The sequence below is a fragment of the Atractosteus spatula genome, chromosome 3, assembly GCF_055471065.1.
Source record: "Atractosteus spatula isolate fAtrSpa1 chromosome 3, fAtrSpa1.hap1, whole genome shotgun sequence".
Classification (NCBI taxonomy): Eukaryota; Metazoa; Chordata; class Actinopteri; order Semionotiformes; family Lepisosteidae; genus Atractosteus; species Atractosteus spatula.
This window is the reverse complement of record NC_142708.1, coordinates 41666102-41684634: the sequence shown is the minus strand read 5'-3', so window position 1 is coordinate 41684634 and position 18533 is coordinate 41666102. Positions and strand designations below refer to the sequence as shown.

Below are 18533 nucleotides of genomic sequence, written 5' to 3'. Positions count from 1 at the left end.
TCATCTGTTGTTGAAGCTCTGTGAGCTCGGTGACTTTGAGACCACTTGTTATCCCAGGTTGTTTGAATCGCCACAATTCAAATAGAGAAAAAAGAGCTGACTGACAAGATTTAAGATGTGGCTGTCAATGTTGGATTAAAAAAAAACACATTGCCCGACATTTGTTGCATTGCTTGAAAAATAACTATTTCGAGAGACTGGATAAGTAATTCAAGTGTTTTTTTTAACTTCCTGAAAAACAACTAATAATTTAACTATATATGCAAACGTTTTATGATATGTCGCTGTTGTGAATGTCTGGACATGTGCTGGCTGGACAGGAGGCGGGAGGGGGGGACAAGCCGATACATACTCTTAGAGTTTGATTAATAGGGAATATAATATAAAAATATAGTACTAAAAATAAGATACACTCTACAGACATTCATAACAGCGACTGTCAGAAGATAGGACACAGCGGCTCAGACACCCGCTGAATGGAAAGGGGCACTTTAATGTTCTGTATGGCTAATACTAAAGCCAATACTTTAATATTCTTTTCTGTATGTTTAACAATAGTGGGTACTGGCCTAATTCGGCCCTGCTCCCGTCGTTAGGTGTTAATGTGTTGTTGTTAAGTGTGAATTTGTACCTGTTTCCCTGAGGTCTGGCTTTTTTTCTGGAAAACCATAACTCTGGTCTTGTCCAGATTGACTGTCAGCGCCCAGGTCTGACAGTGCTGCTCCAGCAGTGCCAGGTTCTGCCGCAGCCTCTGTTCTGTGGGCGACAGCAGGACCAGGTCGTCTGCAAAGAGCATGAACTCCATTTCTGTAATTAATGCAGATCAGTAAATCAAGGGACAAAACAATTGTTGCGCCCAGCTCCTCAATGGGCTTTGACGTGCTAATGCGTTGGTTTAACAGTCCGGGTGTGGCAAGCCTCTGATGTCTCCCGACTTCGGCAAAAGGAACCTGCCTTTCATTGGACGGAAAAGCAAGAGCCGACCGCTACTCCGTCCTCGTGTTTCGAAATCTTGTGACTTTTAAAATTTACTGGGGGTGGACCACGTCTGTAAATTTCGATGGGTCCAGAGGCAAAAGTGCCTTGCCTTGCAATCTCCGGGAAACAATTAGTAGCATGGTGAATCGGAGATTCTCAACCCTTACTTCGTGCGACTGGAAAATAATTTGTGATCGGATCAACGGAATGCTCCGTAGAAGGAGGCGCTCTTTTCCTCTAGTCTAACAGTCTGTCCACAAACAAAACATTCCTGTTAGACAAGAGGAATGTAAAAAAACAATTACTTTTTGTCAATGAAAACTGGTGTGTGTGTCTCTCTCTGCTGGATGTCCCTCTCACTCTCTGCTGAATGAATAAAAGCATTTTATTAAAAACGCTTTCCATCTACTGTATTGCTTTGAGATGCCACTTTTAAAGGTGATATGTAAAATAATGTTTTTTATTATTGTTATAGAGAAACATGATCAGATTTTCCCCGGTTCAGAAAAAAAGATCTAAAGTATACTAGTTTGTCACTCTTCTCATCCCCTCTTTGCTAAATGGCTTTTGAATAGAGTCACATGAAGAGAGAGGTGAAACAGCCCTACACAGCCCTGTCGCAGTATACGAATATAATTATATCTTATTAATTTCTTTAGATACTCGATTCTTTTAATACAGTCTTTGCTGTGCTCTTTAGGGTCCTTGTGATATTTCGAGCTCTGGTTGAATGATAAGTGTCGCAGTTTAAATAATTTCCGTAGTTAGAAATTATGAAACGCTCTGTTAAAAGCAAGGGAGTTTTTATGTCCGTTGCAGTAAAAGAAAATGCCTGACAAAGTAGGGCTTGGACAGATTCCAAGTGCAGTTTTGCAATTTACGTTGCATTGTCCATTGTGCTGCTGTAATAAAGTTTAAAATAATTCAAAGTCTAAACAGTATCAGCTTTATTTATGGGTTGCAATTTAGAAAAAGTCAAAAACTGCACTCAAAATGCAATTTAGAGCTTTCTGGCAAGAGGAGACACCCAAATTAATAATGTAACATGCCACTTGTTTGTGCATGAACAAAGTTATACTGCTATTTCCTTAGATACGCGATTAAAACAAAATAAAAAAAAATTTTGAATCCCCGGCGGAACACATTCCATAAGAATCAGCGCTTTTATATATCGCCTCTAAAGGTGGCTTCTCAAAATGCCTTTCAGGATAAAAAAAACAATAACAGCAACAACAACAATATTGTATTTCATTGCACTTTGAAAACCAAGTAATAACTTAACTATATGTGCAAACGTTTTATGATATGTCGCTGTTGTGAATGTCTGTGGAGTGTATCTTATTTGCCTGTCTGTCTTGGCTCTCTCGCTCGCCCTCCCCCTTCTCTCCCTTAATTCAATTCAATTCAAGGTGCTTTATTAGCATGACAGATGGCTACAATCAGTGTTGGGTATTTACTTTGCTTTGAGATTCCACTTTTAAAGGTGATATATAAAATCAAGGCTTTAACTTGCTTTAACTCCGCAAGTCTGAGTTCTCGTGTCTGTCCTATCTGAACCCGAAAGTATTACAATATGTATCTTTATAGCAGGTGGTGTACAACTTTTTAGCATAGATTACACTTTTATAAAATGTATTTAAAAAATAAAAACGATTACAATCTAATCTTTCCACGTTTGATCCCAAGATCCCAAGAAAAATAAATCTAAACAGGGAGAAAGTTATGCTGAAAGTTTATTAAGATACTTAGAAGACAAAGATATCAATTTATGTTGCATTTGTCTGATTGTGAATCAAAAAACACATATATTTAAACCTCATTTACGATTTAAATCAAAACGCGATTTAAATATAAATGTTTATATTGTAACACATAGGTGACTGTTCATTGTTATTAAAATGACTTAAATTCGATCATGTTGTGATATTTAGAAATATAAATTTGTTTGGTGCGAGTGAGGTTTATTTAATCTCTGACCAAGGGAAACGTTTCATTTTTTCAAAGAAATGTTTGTTAAAAAAAAAGTCATGGCTCCAGTGGGATTCGATCACAGACCGTGTGATGTGGGAGTCAGGAACCTAACCCACAGCGCCACCGGCAAGGTCACATGCAGAGTGCTGAAAAGGCACTACAGAAACATTATCAACAGATAATGTACAGCGTGTACTATTCTTGTGTTGCGGTACATGAATATAGTTATATCGTTATTAATTTCTTTAGATACGCGATTCCATATTATATTCCCTTTTAATCAAATTCTGAAAGTATGCTTGTTGACTCCGGTATTTCATTAAAGACTTCGATGCTTAAAATGTTTAGGGAGAAATGGAATACTGGTGTGTATTTTTTCTTTAAAGTACCAAGACCAGCCATATACTGTATGTTTATGTTCCAAAATTAATATCGTTTATGGCCTTCACATGCGTTACAGTATGCTCCTATTCTTTTTCTGCTCAGCTACTAAGATTTCCCTTCAGTGGTAAAATTCCATATAAATATTCAATACTACAACGGGCACAGTAAAGACGTTTACTGTAAATCTTTCTACGACAGACCAACGGACCACAAGTGCCCCTGTCGGTCAACCAATCACGTACCGCGGTACCGCGCATCACAATGCGCGATGCCGTAGCCAATTACCTCCGGTACGTGTCTGTACCGCGCACTTTGAATGGCTGCATCTGTACATCAGCTATCACTAGGGAGGAGGATTATTAGGAGGCTATGATTGGTAAGGGCCAATGGGAAATTTGGCCAGGATGCCGGGGTTACACCCCTACTCCCGAGAAATGCCCTGGGATTTTTAATGACCAGAGAGTGTCAGGAGTCGGTTTTACGTCTCATCCGAAGGAGTTTACAGTACAGTGTCCCCGTCACTATACTGGGGCATTAGGACCCACATAGACCGCAGGGTGAGCTGGCCCTACTAACACCTCTTCCAGCAGCAACCTTAGTTTTTTTTCCCAGGAGGTCTCCCATCCAGGTACTGACCAGCCTCACACCTGCTTAGCTTCAGTTGGTTGCCAGTTGTGAGTTCTGAGTGATATAGCTGCTGGAGTTTTGATTTAGTCAAATTGTTCAGTCAGGAATGGCCAGCTGTTGTCCTTGAGAACTATTGTGATATCCTTTCCAAATGGTCACTATACAGCATAATTGTACAAACGCCTTTTTTAAGATTTTAAAAACATTGAGTCAAGGGTGACATGTACAGTGTACTGGATTGTCACCAGAACCAGGCTTGTAATGTACATAAAATGTCAAAAAGCATATTGACAATTACAAATGTTTAAAAAAGGTCCCTATGCAATGTTTGAAAAATCTATATGTCTACTCATTTATCTAAATGTGTTCATCCACATCTGTATTCTGAAAAGCAGCAAGTAAAACTTTGACTATATACCTAAAAAAATCACTGACAGTTATGAGAGTTTTTCTGACACCAGTTGTATGATATCCAGTGTTAATTTAGTCAACAGTTTTTGATATATCATAGTCTTAGTCAAGTCAACTAAAATGTCTATTAGTCATAGTCACTTTCTAATCATCCCTCACTAGTCGATTAAATTTGGACTATTTAGTTTTACTTTTAGCCGACTAAAATAATAAAATGTATTTTTAAGAACCTTATATCAAAAAGCACAAGTCTTTGTTGCAAATCTAAAGTGTATTGATACCAATTACATCCCCATTAATCACCAGAGAGGTCAAATATCAAATACAAGAAATAATTGTGTACTAAATAGTTAATAAATAATCTATACAGTGACTTCTTATGAATAAGAATCTGTTTTGGCACTGTTAGTAATGATTCTTTACTTTTATACAAGATTTTTTAAAGTTATTATTTCAAAGCAACTTTTTTCAAAGTTTCAAAGCAATATTATCATTAACTTAATCAGTAGTGGCCCCTGAATTTGCAATAAATACAGGGAAATTACTGCATGAATTACTTAAAAATATTCAAACTGGACAAGACAAGTAATATATACATTCAGCTCACCGGGTCACTGGTGTAATATTAATAACAAGCCTGCCATATTATTTCAGATGAAAAACTACCATAGTTGACGAGTTGTCTAAGTGCTAATGACTTTGTGCTAGTATCACACTATTAAAGTGACAGGCCTGTGATCTCTATTTACTCTACAGTCTTTCTTCTGAAGAAGTAAGTTGAAATGCCTACTGTGCTATAAGATCAACAATAATATTTTCTTGGCTAGCAAAACACCCAGTCATGTAAACTAAATGCAATTAAAGAACATTCTTTTCTGATGACTGTTACATGTTGTGAAATGTACAGTACACAAAAGCATTTTACAGACTCATTTTAACATTTTGAAAATAAAATATGAACACAAATAACATTTCTGAAGAAGAAAGATTATTATGAAGCTGAAATGCAGTATATGTGAGAGTTGGTTGAACTCACTATATTTTAAAAGTGTAAGTTATATTTCTAGCCAAGACACACAATTAGTAATTTCTAAATGTGCAAACTATAAAATATGATTTATTCTTGTTTAGTTTTCTATTAAATCTGTTGGCTAACTACAAAGTAAAAAACGGTTCTCTTTTCAGTGTAAAAGTGTCTGGGTGCTGTGATTCATATGGCGGTTCATATTTGTTGTAGTTTTTCACTCATAATGTAGCTGCATTCCGTTTCTCTTCAGTAATGTCTTACAAGAGCTTTTCCTGATTTGCTTATTGTGTATGAAGTGCTGCCAGACTCCAGGTGGAAGCATAGACTGCCATAAGCATTTGTTTCAACGGCTTTTCTTTTTCTAAGCGAACTGCTCTAGTTTTAATATTTAATCTAATTAATATAGCTTATACGTCTCTTTGTTTATCTGGGTACCAATCAATTAAACAGTAAGAATTCATTACATGAGGGATGGAAAAGACCGGCTGGAAATGAGGGACAGTTAGATAACAAAGGTGGAGAGATTGGCACAGCCCGATACTTGCAATTCTCACACACTAGTATCCCTGAGGCACTACGCAATCCATACACAGCCAAAGCCCTACAATTATACCTGTTACAGTCAGCGTGCTGTTTGCGAACTGAAAGTAAGTGTGCAAATGGTGAATCTCACGTGAAGAAATTCATTTCAGTATGAGGTTTAGTCAAACCGGTCATTTCGACTCATCTTAATGCAATCAAACAAGCGCAGCGCAATTTAGACTTCGTCATCGTTGTTGTGAATTCTTTTTGTGAGTGTTTCAACTTTAAAATGGGGGAAAAAAGGTTGTCAACAATTTTTTCTTAATTGCCTTCGACTAAATTAACACTATTGTTGGTCCTTTGTTTATTTCAAACCAATTGTTTAAAAGACTATTTGTATTTTTTCACTTTTTATTTAAATATGGTAATATCTATGACTTAATTGCATTTCTAGAAAGCTTAGCTATTTGTTTTTGCACAGTCTTCTGTACTGTGCAAATTACTGTTCAGCAGGTACAGTCATGCTTGAAAGTTTGTGAACCCTTCGATGTTTTCATTATTGTAGAAATTATAGAGATATTATATGAACCTGAACTCTTAATATATAATATAAAATGAATATCCTAAATAAAGACTTCTGACACATAAAAAGGAACTCATAGATTATTAGACTGTGATATTTAACAAATCACCAGATATTCTTGTGTGCAAAAGTAAATGAACCCTTTTCAGTCAATAACTTGTGGCACCTCCTTTAGCATCAATAACTTCACACAGCGGCCTCCTATAACCAAATATCTGTCTCTGACATCTTGCTGGAGGGATTTTTTCTCCACTCCTCTTTACAAAACTCCGTCAGTTCTGTGAGGTTTGAAGGATGTCTTGCATGAACAGCTCTCTTCAGGTCCTGCCACAGCAAATATCATTGCTTGATATTTGTCAGAATTCATGATTCCCTCAATGATGTCAAGTTGCCCAGGGCCAGAGTAAGAAAAACAGCCCCATACAAGGACACTCCCAGCACCATGCTTGACAGTAGGGAAAAGGTTTTGTTGGTGGTAGGCTGTGTTGGCTCTTCGCCGATCATGGGCCCTCTTGTTATGCCCAGATAGTTCAGTTTTGGACTCATCTGTCCAGAGAACAGGTGGTCTCTGGCAAACTTCAGATGGGCAGCTTTGTTCTTTTTTGACAGAAGAGACTTCTTCCTGGCAACCCTTCCATAGATGGCATTTCTGTTCAGGGTTCTTATTGTTGATCTATGCACCACTATTTCAGAGGCAGCTAGGGAGGCTTGTAGATCTCTGCATGTCATTTTAGGATTACCTTTTACCTCTTTTATTATTCTCCTTGTGTCCCTGGGTGAAATTTTTGGAGGACGTCCACTTCCTGGCAGGGTTTCCGTTGTTTTAAATGCCCTTCGCTTATATACTATTTGTGTAACAGTGGATTTATGGAGTACAAATCTTTTTAAAATGATTTATAACCTTGTCCAGACTGATGAGGATCCACTATTTTTCCTCGGTTCTGCAGATGTTTCCTTAGTCTGAAGCATTATGCTAAACTCTAGGAAGAGTAACTGACCTGCTTTCTTGCATTTATTTGTTTGGTCCTAAAACACGTTTCAGATCTAAAATTTCTTATCTTGGTTAATTTATTAACACTCTGTCATTGACCCACCTGATCCTGCTTTACATTGATGTTGTCATAGATGAAGTCATAGAACTAATTTTAGTTAAAACTTAGTTTTGCACCTGCACAATTTCTGTATACTGTGTATTATGTTGCTGCATGGACATTCTTTCAAAATACTCAAAATTGATGAATAATTATACTTTTATTTCAATTAAGAAGTGACAAATTCTGATTAAATAAGCATTTTTGTAGTTAAAAAAAACTCAAATTATGCAACTTTCAAGCATGACTGTATTTGTGCAGAATACCTGCATATGACCATCTACAGTGCCTAAAAAAAGTATTTGCCCCCTTCCTGATTTCCTCTATTCTTGCACATTTTTGAGACGATGTTTTCAGGTCTTCAACCAAAATCTAATATTAGATAAAGGGAACCTGAGTGAACAAATAACACCTTTTTTATTTATTTAATGAACAAATTTATCCAACACCAACTGGCACTGTGTGGAAAAAGTAATTGTGAAAAAGTATTAAAGGGATAATTAGGCAGCTGATTGAACACAGCCAGGTTTGATTACAGCCAGCCCTGTTCAAAATAAACCTCACTTACTGTATTTTGACCCTTACCATCAGAGTCAAGTTGCCAGCACAAAGATTCAGCAAGCACATTATACCATGATCAAAGGAAATTCTTGAAGAGATCAGAACAAAAAGTTGATGATGTTTATAATCCCATAATCTCCAAATTGGAGAACACTTGGAACAGTAATGAATCTTCCCAGGAGTGGCTGGCCTGCCAGAATTTCTCCAAGGATGCATCATAAAATCATCCAGGAAGTCACAAAGGATCCTAAAAAATCATCCAAAGAACTGAAGGCTTCTCTTGTATCAGCTAAGGTCAGTGTTCATGATTCCAGAAAGAGACTGGGCAAAAATAGGCTTCATGGGAGAATAACAAGGCAGAAACCAAGAAGAGCAAAAATGCTTGTCTCTCATTTGCCAAGAAACACCTGGATGATCCCCAAGCCTTTTGGCCAAGCCAATGGTCTATGGACAGATTAGTCAAAAGTGGAACTTTTTGGATGACATGGGTCCCATTATGTCTTTCGTAAAGCAAGCACAGCATTCCACAGTAAGAAAATCCTGACAACAGTCAAAAATGGTGGTGGTAGTGTGATGGTGTTGGAATGCTTTGCTACCTCAGGACCTGGTCAACTTGCCATAATTGAAGGAACCATGAATTCTACTCTGTATCAGAAAATTCTTAAGGAGAATGTCTGGTCATCTGTCCGTGAGCTGAAACTGAAGCATAGACATGCAGCAAGACAATGATCCAAAACACAAAAGCAAGTTCCACATCAGAATGGCTAAAAAGAATCAAAATTAAAAATTTGGAGTGACCTAGTAAAAGTCCAGCTGTAAACCCAATAGTGATGCTGTGCCAGGACCTGGAATTAGCAGTTCATGCTTGAAAACGTACCAATGTTTCTGAATTAAAGCAATTACTTTTTCACACAGGGGATAAGGGTGTTGGATAACTTTGTTTATTAAATAAATGAAATAATAAAAAAATTTCATTTTCATTTTCATTCATTTCATTTTCAACCAAAGTTCACTTTGGTTCCCTTTATCTAATTTCAGATTTTGTCTAAAGACCTGGAAACATCCAGTGTGACAAATACGCAATATAGGAAATCAGGAAATCAAATACTTTTTCATGGCACTGTAAGGCAGCATATCACAAGCTCAAAACGGGTTATAATATATGTGAATTTTGGATTTAATGTTTCATTGATTAAAGAAAATCCCTAAGGAAAAATGTATTCTAGATTAGGGCTGAGACAATTATTCGATTGTCAACAAATTTCCATTGTTGATTTTTCGTTTACATTTTCAGACAGGCTTCCAACCTCCAGCGAGTTAATGACTTAACCTGAAGAGGGCAGCAATGCTGCTATAGCGTTGTAACTATAGAACAGATTGAAGAAAAACAATAATTGCGGAAAAACCAATAGTCTGTTTAGAAAATAACATTTGTGCAAAAAGGTTACTATTAGCTAATTAAAATCACAGGCTTTTCATTACTAAGCAACTAGGTGTGGATTTATTTAATATATAATTTACAAATGCATGGCGTTCGGTGGCATGGGCGGTGTTCTGACAAACAGCTAGCCACTCAGGGTGAGCTACCCATAGTTCGAATGGTCAGAGTAATTTGTCAGAATGAGCTACCCTTACCAAAATCACTGAAGCTCACCATATTTTATCGAAGTATACAAGTCATTAGAAAATGTTTCTGAATAATAATTAGAAGTATTTAGCAATCATGAAATACCACTAGCTCCCACTCATTTGTCTATTAGCCTAAAGTTAGCAGAGTTGCAGTTCAACTTAATATGCTTAATATGTTGTTTGCTTAACCCTCACCATATAGATAGAAGTCTTCTCAAAGAACTATACAAGAAAATAAAGCTTGTCATCCTATAAGAAATAAATATGGGCTACTTCAAAAATTATTTAACAATCAGCAGCTCACCCTGTCGTAGCAGGGTTACGTAGATTGGGTTATATAAAATTGTTTAGCCTAAAAACAAATGGCTCGTCCTGTAAACCTATTCATAAACAGCTCGTCTACTGTCATATATAGCTCATCTCGTGAAATAAAAATAAGATCAGAATAGAATACGGTGTTAACCTGGTTAAATGATACTGCAGCCGAGAGAGAGGGAATCTACATGTTTATTTTTTTATCAATGTTCATCACCGCAGCTCATATTGGCAAATCCTACAGTCAATCGAAACATTTACTTACTGGTGTTCTGAGTTCACAGTTGGATTTCAAGTGACTTATTTGAAGTTTATTTTGAACTTTGAACTTATTTAAATCCTGTTTTATTTATTTTATTTTTTATATTTAAATCTGAACATTATTTTGAATTTTATTTTTGTACAAAAAGAAAAGTTTTTTTCCTGAAATTTAAGTGAAAGACAATGCAGTAAGAAGTAGGAAGATGTTAATGAGGTTGAAACTTTTTGTTTCTCATTATTTTATTGAGTAAAGGTTTATGGCTACTGAACAACGCCAAACATTGTCACAGCCTTTCTCATTTACAAGCCATAAGTTTCAGCTAAGCCGATTAATCGTTGTAATATTTGCCTGAATAATCGCTTATCAAAATATTTGTTGGTTGCAGCCTTATTCTAGATACTGCATTAATTTTAAAAACTTTTACCCAGTTTGTGATAGTCAAATTTTCCCCTTTAAGGGAATTAAATGGCAACTCTTAATCAAAACCATATTAAGATATTGCAGATTTAATTTTACTGTTGACACAAACAAAAAGAAAATACTGTTTTTTCAAATCAAAACATCCTCCCCCACTATAATTTATAAAATATATACAATTGGCAATGTAGTTTACATATCATTTGTTAATATTATAGGGCTGGAAATTCATTTATGAAAATAATTGGGAATTCCCCCTTTATATGAAGCTCATTTGGGGGATTTCAGCATCTTGTGGGGGAATAATAGACTAATGAAACGTGTGTATTGAAATAATTAATACACAACACAAACTTCATAAGTTCATTGTAACTAGTGCTACCTAAATACAGATTGTTGTTCGTCTTTCATTGCCAGCCTCCTCTACATTGAAGGTAAAAGAACATTACAGGAGAAGGATGATAGTTTTTTTCTCTTCCTTGTCAAACCCATGTATCTGCTTTTCATGTTGTCAAAGGCAGGCTCTTGTGTATGACAGTCAAACAGTTTCTCCTTCAAAGTTGTTACCTTCAAGAAAGCTGAAAAAATCCTGCTCTGAAGGACAAGGATGGATTAATACCTCTTTCAATGCCTCTTTAGTATCCTGGACTGTCGAGAAGTCTGTCTTCCCTCTGAAAATGCTTTAAGAGGAGGAATACATACACCAGTACATCTTTCATCAAGTGACAGAGGGCCACAAAGTTGAATTGTCTGAAACCAATGTAGGCATCCTCTCATGAGGCACCAATAAATGTAGGGGTTTTGTGCTTAACTGGGAAAATTATTAATTGTAGCAGCAAGTCACAAAAAGATTCTTCTGATGGCTATTGGAATCAACCTTGCGGGATAACTCAAACAATGCACACGCACGGGTACTAATACACGAGATACATTTATTAATACATAAAATGTGCATATAAACATAACAGATCTTATCGTGAGGATGAGCAGAATACAAAAGGTATATATACAATCACGAAGAGTTGCCAAGTACCAAGAGGGACATACGTTCAGTATATCATTCATTTATGAACTTGGATTACAACTTCTACACTAGATACTCAAAAGCAAGTACATCACTCATAGGAATTAAATTGATATCAACTCTGGTTGAGGTAACAATTGAATTCTTGAGCTGTAATGCAGTATGTTGAATACTCATCCAGTCTCTGGGAATTCAGATCTCCTGCAGACACAAAGAAGTGGCAGGCTTGTTGCTGTCCAATCGGCGCTCTCTGGCTCGGTGCCAGGCAGTGCTGTTGCGGCTGGAGAGAAGTGGGAGAGATTCCTGCTGCGATGCTCTAGCAGTGGGCTCTCTGAAGACCGGCTAGTTAGTGTTGGCTGAAACTAGCAGAGTTTGTGCACAGGAGAAAAGTGACTGCGGGTCCCAGCAGGTCATGCTCTTTAGGGAGGAAGAAAACGGGTTCGTTCCTGGTGTAGCGCTAGTTCTGAATACTGATTCAGTTGTCCACAGTTCTAACCGTAGTTCACTTGTTGATCAGGTGAGCGTTCGCGGTGGGTTTACGAGGCTTGTTCGGGTGGATCCTTTGGCTACGCGCTGGCAACCTCCGTTCTCGACTCTTAGAACAAAGGAAAGTTCTGGCACTCGGACACACTGGCCGTTATGTGGTGGTCCAGGCTGAGTTGGAGGATGTTCAGGAGGCGCTCAGAGTCAGAAATGTCCAACAGGCGCAAACTGGGGGGCTCTGCGCTGCCTGTTTTACCTGGAGGACCTACCGGTCGTTCATTGGTTGAAAGTTTCATGGGCATTCAAGACCCATGTGGGGTTAACCTGCCCTACCAGTTCCTGATTGGCTGATGATGAGTAACCATGCCCTCTGACCTTAGAGTTGTAAACAAACTTTGAATAAGACTCCCCCTTGGAATCCCAGACTTTAAGGTGCCAGAGATGACCATTTGTTAGGGTGGTTGATGTGTCTCAGCCTTGGGAGTTGTTCCTTATCAGGACACTCTATCAGCTAGAAAAACACCTTAATTGTGAACCAAATGGAATGGCCTCTCTGTATCAAGCACCACTGAGATGAAGGAGAGAGGGACTGGCAAGGGAGCAGCAAACTTAATTCCTGTACTTTAATAAGCCTTTCCACTACACCAATAAGAAGACCTTTGCTTTTATCAGTCCTGAGTGCTGGAGGCAGCCATGTGTTCTAGCACACCTCTCATGGCTTTTAGTGATCTGCATACAACTGACACTGCACTTTGAATTGAGAACAACCTCACTGTATGCAGTAAACTTCAGTGTTGGCTCCTCCAGTTGTTTCTGCAACTCATGAATCTTGTTGCTTCTTACTTGCTGTCAAGTCTTGCTGGAACCTTTTCACTTTCCACATATCTGGTTGCATTGCACGCAGCAATGGCAAGCAGATTACACTGCATGGCTCACCTGGTTCATTCTGAATTGAATTTTTTCCTGAGTTTTTTAACAACTCCTTGGCGGCATCCTGTCATAATAGCAGCTTTATCTGTGCATACTGCAACACGTTTGCGCCCATTTAATTTTTTTTCACTCATTATTTGCTTCATATCAAATGACCTTTGCCCTTCCATCTGCAATTTCAGTTGAACTTTTTCATGTATGTACCTTACATAGATATGAGCTGCTTACTGTTACTTATATCAGTGGACTCATCTGATATTAAAGAAAACGCAGGACTTGTCCATACAGCTGCATCTAATTCTTCTTGGAGTGTGTTTGCAGTAGTTTGATGCATTTCTGACAAACCTTTATCATCCAGATAGCTTCCACAGTTCATCAATCTTAAGATGCTTCAAAGAATGAAATTCCGTTTCTTCTATGGATCTCACAAGTTCAATGAAATTTAAACTGCTAACTCGTTTTATGCAACAAAGTATGCAGCTTTAAGTATCCCTTTAACCCCTTCCTCACCACATGATTGTGCAGCCTTGATTGCACCAGCCACAGCATTATGTGATTCTGCTTCGCACTTTCTTTTGAGTGCTGTGTAATGAGCAACTGCATTCAAGTGTCTAATGTTGATTTTTTTTTAAACACCAACTAGTAAACCTCACACTATTGAACATGTTGCAATCTGAGCAGCTCATTTCTCCGTCTTTCATTTCAAGCCATGGGTATATTTTCAGCCAACTTGCCTGAAACTTATCTTTAAGCACTTACTCCTCGCTGCTTCTTTTGTCAATCTCCTGATCACTGTCATTGCACTTTGTAGTTCAAGGGGCATTTTATCTTGAGAGCTTGCCTTTCCAGAAGTAGACTTTCTTTTCAGCCATCGCTCCATTTTTTATCAAATTGACTAGCTAGATTTTGAAGCTTTCACGTTGAACTAATGTAAACAATTTTTTAATCAATATCAACCCATTTTCTTTTCCTTTCCATCCTCCTAAAACAAATGTGAGATGTGCAACACAACCACACAAATAGTGTGAGGTCACCGAATCATGCAGTAGTCCCTTGCAACATGCTGGAAAAACACAATCTTGACAAAGAAAACGTGTGGATTGATTTAGGCTAATTTTACTTGGGAGACAGTAAATGCGTGCGGGAATAATTAAAATTGTGCGCCATACCTACAGTACCGTGCTGAAATTCAAGCAATGTATTAATTATTTTGTGTGTATATTTTTTTTAAGAAGTAATAGGCATATAATATTTAAAAGGTAAATACTGAGAACCTGATGATCAGCATGACCTGTCTCACTGAGTCTTTTTTTTAAATTCCATCTGTTTTACAGCTTTGTGAAGCTGTCCCAAAACTCCTTGAAATATAACGTCTTCTATTTCAGGATGTGACCTCACCTTTTGATCATTGTGTTAACTTGTTCGCTGAAGCTTAGCCAAAGATCCTGTTTGAAAGAGTTCTCCCGGGACCGATGTATTAATGATGTAATGAAAAGATCAGTAAAGTGGGCTTAAACTAACAAAAAACTTTCCAAACTGTGCATCATAAAAGTAGTGTAGTTCACATTGCTGCAGTGTTTATGTATTTTAAAAAGGAAATAAAAAGAAAGGAGATCCAATGTTTCAGCTTGGAAGTCTTCTTCAGGTGCGAGGGAGAGAGGGAAACCAACAGCTAATGAAGCCAGAGAGAACAAAGGACAAGGTAGCTGAGTGGAGTCGGGAAGTCAAAACCTTCAAATAGAGGGGATTAGAAGGAGACAAGCCTGTCGTTAAGAGAAGGGGGAAGGTATGATCTTAATTTCAGGATAATTTTAGTTTCAGATATTTTTCCGCAATAGTTGCGAAACCCTTCTGTGAGGTTGCAGAGAAATCGGTATGATCATGGTTGTTAGAGGTGAAATGGGAGAGATTCTCACAGCTCGTCCATGTTTCCTGAAATGGTTTCTCCTTCCTGTCTCACCAATGTAAATAGCTGGACATGTTTATGCAAGAGATGCAGTAAATAAAGTTGCTGGAAATGCATGATGTGATCTGGAATTGTCCAAGGGGCCTTGAATATGTGTGGTATTGGATATATATTTAAGGATGATGCTGCAAGTTCTGTTGCAGGGGAATCTGCCTGGTGTGGATGATTGCTATGGGTGGTCAGAAAAGAGGGTACCAGTGGAGGGATCGTCCTGTAAGATGGGGAAGTTGTCATTAAAGGTCCTGGAAATGAAAGTGTGTTAGGGTGGCCAAGGGGAAGCGTCAAAGGAATGCAGTGGTAAGTCTTGGAGTTCCTAATTGGGCTGATGATCCGGGGGCTATTTCTGGAGAGAGCCCTGTCAGTAACATGCGCAGGGTATCCTCTGTTAATGAAAAAAGAGTGCATTTTGAGGGCTTGGTTATGTAACCGTCCTTATTGTTACTGCAAAGTCGTTGGAGTTTGAGGTACTGTGAAAAAGGGAGAGAGTTTCAGTATGTGTGGGGTGGAAGGAACTGTACAGGATGGAGATAGCTGTGTGAATCAGTGGTTTTGTAAGAGATGGAGGGAAAGAGTCGTGGATGGTTAATAAATAGGTTTGTCTAGAAACTGATGAGTGGAGGAGGTTATGTTAACTGTATACTTGAGGGATAAGTGGAAGTTGGTGAAATGATTGAGGAAATGCTCTAGCTGGTAGTTATGGTTTCATGTGGTTTCAGTGATGCAGTCATCAATGTATTGTATGTAGAGATCTGGGACAAAGCCAGTATATATTAAAAAAAATATTGTCATATGGCATGCCCATGGCAACTCCAGCGACCTGCTAATAAAAAGGTTATCAAACGAGAAGGCATTCAGTGTGAGGCCAATTCTGCAAGAAGTACGAGAGTGTGGTTAGGTGGATCAAGCACTGTGTGTTTCTGCAGCTTGTGCTTGAGGGCTCTGTGACCATCATTGAGGGGAATGACGGTGTATAAGGATGTGATGTCCATGCTAAAAATAAAAGATCCGGGGCCCTGAAAATGGAAATAGTTAAAGTTGGTGAGCATGGTTAGAGTCTTTAATATATGAAGGAAGTCCTTCAACCAGTACTCTCATAAGGCTGTTGAGAAAAGCTGAGATGGGACAGTTGCATGCTGAGAAGATGGGGTGTAAACCCGACACCCCTGGATGCCGCTTCTCAGCATGCAACTGTCCCAACACTCACATTTCAGCCTTTTTGAACAGCTGCCAACTTACATGAAAAATGGCTGATTCAACTCTTATGTTACTTAGAAGCGGTTACACTCCAGTATGGAGTGCAACCAGAGCCTTAAGTACATATTGTGTAGATAGTGAGGAAACCATCTATTGTCTGTAAGGGATTTGCAACAAAATACTGAATTTCAGATTTTAAAATGTATTTTCAATTGTACTATTTTAATATTGTATTGTACTTTTATATTTTAATCTCATGATTTTAAATGCAAATTGATTCACTGTAAAGCAACAATAAGTTCTCAATTTGCTGTCCCAGTACATGAGAGGGTCCTGTAAATGATAGAATACTCCATTATTTTACCTGATGTGTGGGAATTGTGTGCTGTCATTATTATTTAAATTAGTTCTTGAAGTTCTTATCTTGCTGTGCTTGTAAACTGACATGAGATGGGACTATTCAGCAACACTTCAAAGTAGGCAGGTTCATTGATTGATTAGGTGAGATTTAAATAAGAGTAGTGGATTCATTACCGAGCATTTAAAGAAGCATGTAAGTAGATTGTGTTTTTAAGTATAAGTACATTACACATAGATTTGCACTTAGTACTGCTGTATTTGATACTAACATGGGACACTTTCATTGTAACATTTGAATGTTCTTCCAAAGGTTGAGTAGGTTTTTCTAGATGTTCTGGATTATTCCTACCTTTCAAAAACATGCTGGCCAGGTTAATTGGTATATCTGATTTGTCCCTGTGAGTGTGTATAGTGTGTGCCATGACTTGTGTCCTATGCTCCCAAGATAGGTTTTTACCTGGAATTGGTACCAGATTACCGTGGCACTTACCAGGCATTAGGTTTTTTAGAACGTTTAGGAGGATGCAAACATATTAAACAATTAGCATGTGAAGGTCTACCAGATCCATTGAAGATTTTTTTTTAAACCTTAGAGTGATACTTTGAACCAGTGTTGCACCAAAAAATCGTAACCTGTTAAATGCATTCATTACATGTGCTGTTTGACTAGTCATACTTTGAGTTTGGAACCAGGTTTGTTAAACTTTTCATTCGTAACGTTTTTTTTACCTAGGTAAAAGCCCTAAAGGAAAAAATTGAAAATGAGAAGGGAAAAGATGGTTTTCCAGTAGCTGGACAAAAATTGATATATGCAGGTATGTTATCCTTTGTACAAATGTTTTTTAAAGTTTTAAAATTGTTCATAGTAGTAATTTCTAATTTAGTTTAATATTGATTTCAGTTTATACAAAATACATACTCTGTTTGGCTCATTTTTGTATTTGAATGAAAAATCAAGGAGAAAGCCATAGACCAATGATAACTTTTCAATGTTCAATGATTTGTGTAATTACTTTTTCAAGTGTGATTGCATGTTATTTTTAGAAATTATAATAAGTGGTTCAGTTGTCAAGGGTAAGCTCCAGGGTAAGGTAAGACTGAAACTTCATATATAGTTGGGATAAGCATAGTAGGGATGCTCCGATCAGGCTTTTTAGAGCCGGTACCGATCACCGATTCCATCTCATTAGAATAAGCCAATACCGATTTTTTTCTTTTAAAAAACATTTCATTAAGCTCCTACTTAACCAGCCATGTACAAGCCTGATGCCTCATGATAAAGTGTTACCCATGTTATTTTTCCAATTAAAATAAATTGTAGACCACAGGTGTAATTTGTTTATTAACAAAATGAAATGTAGTGGGCTTATTGTTGAATTACCATAAAATAAACACTTCTTACTAAAATAAATAAAATAATCGCTTAAAATAAAGACACTTTACTAATAAAACACGTACACAAAACATGTATACATATTAGATATACATATGGCATATTTATAGCGATAACAAAAAACAAGCTAAAACAAAATAAAAGGCTTGTCTTCATCAGAACGCACAATTCTAATAAGATGTTCAATAAGATGCATAACAAGAAGATAGCAGCCTACTACAACCAAAAGGAAACAAGTCAGGAAAAGGAAACAATCATTGAGGGCAGATTCTTGTTTACGAATATGAGCGTCTCTGCATGTTTTGAAGACAATCTGTTCCTCTTCTCATCCAAAATGTGTGCTGCTGTACTGAATAGACGCTCGCTGTCCACACTGATACAGGGACTGCAAAGTAGACCCAACCT

The 18533-nt window shown here is 37.5% G+C and overlaps 1 protein-coding gene across 2 annotated transcripts in view; it reads left to right on the top strand.

The window, feature by feature from the left end:
• The window catches only part of rad23b (RAD23 homolog B, nucleotide excision repair protein), a 69646-nt gene that overhangs the window by 7549 nt on the left and 43564 nt on the right, over window positions 1–18533 (top strand). Inside the window, exon 2 of one of the 2 annotated variants that reach the window (XM_088910218.1) lies at window positions 17469–17550. The exons of the other annotated variant lie outside the window; for it this stretch is intronic. Within the exon in view, the coding sequence (XP_088766344.1) occupies window positions 17469–17550 (82 nt within the window). The remainder of the gene's footprint in view (window positions 1–17468; window positions 17551–18533) is intronic. 2 annotated transcript variants of the gene reach the window in all.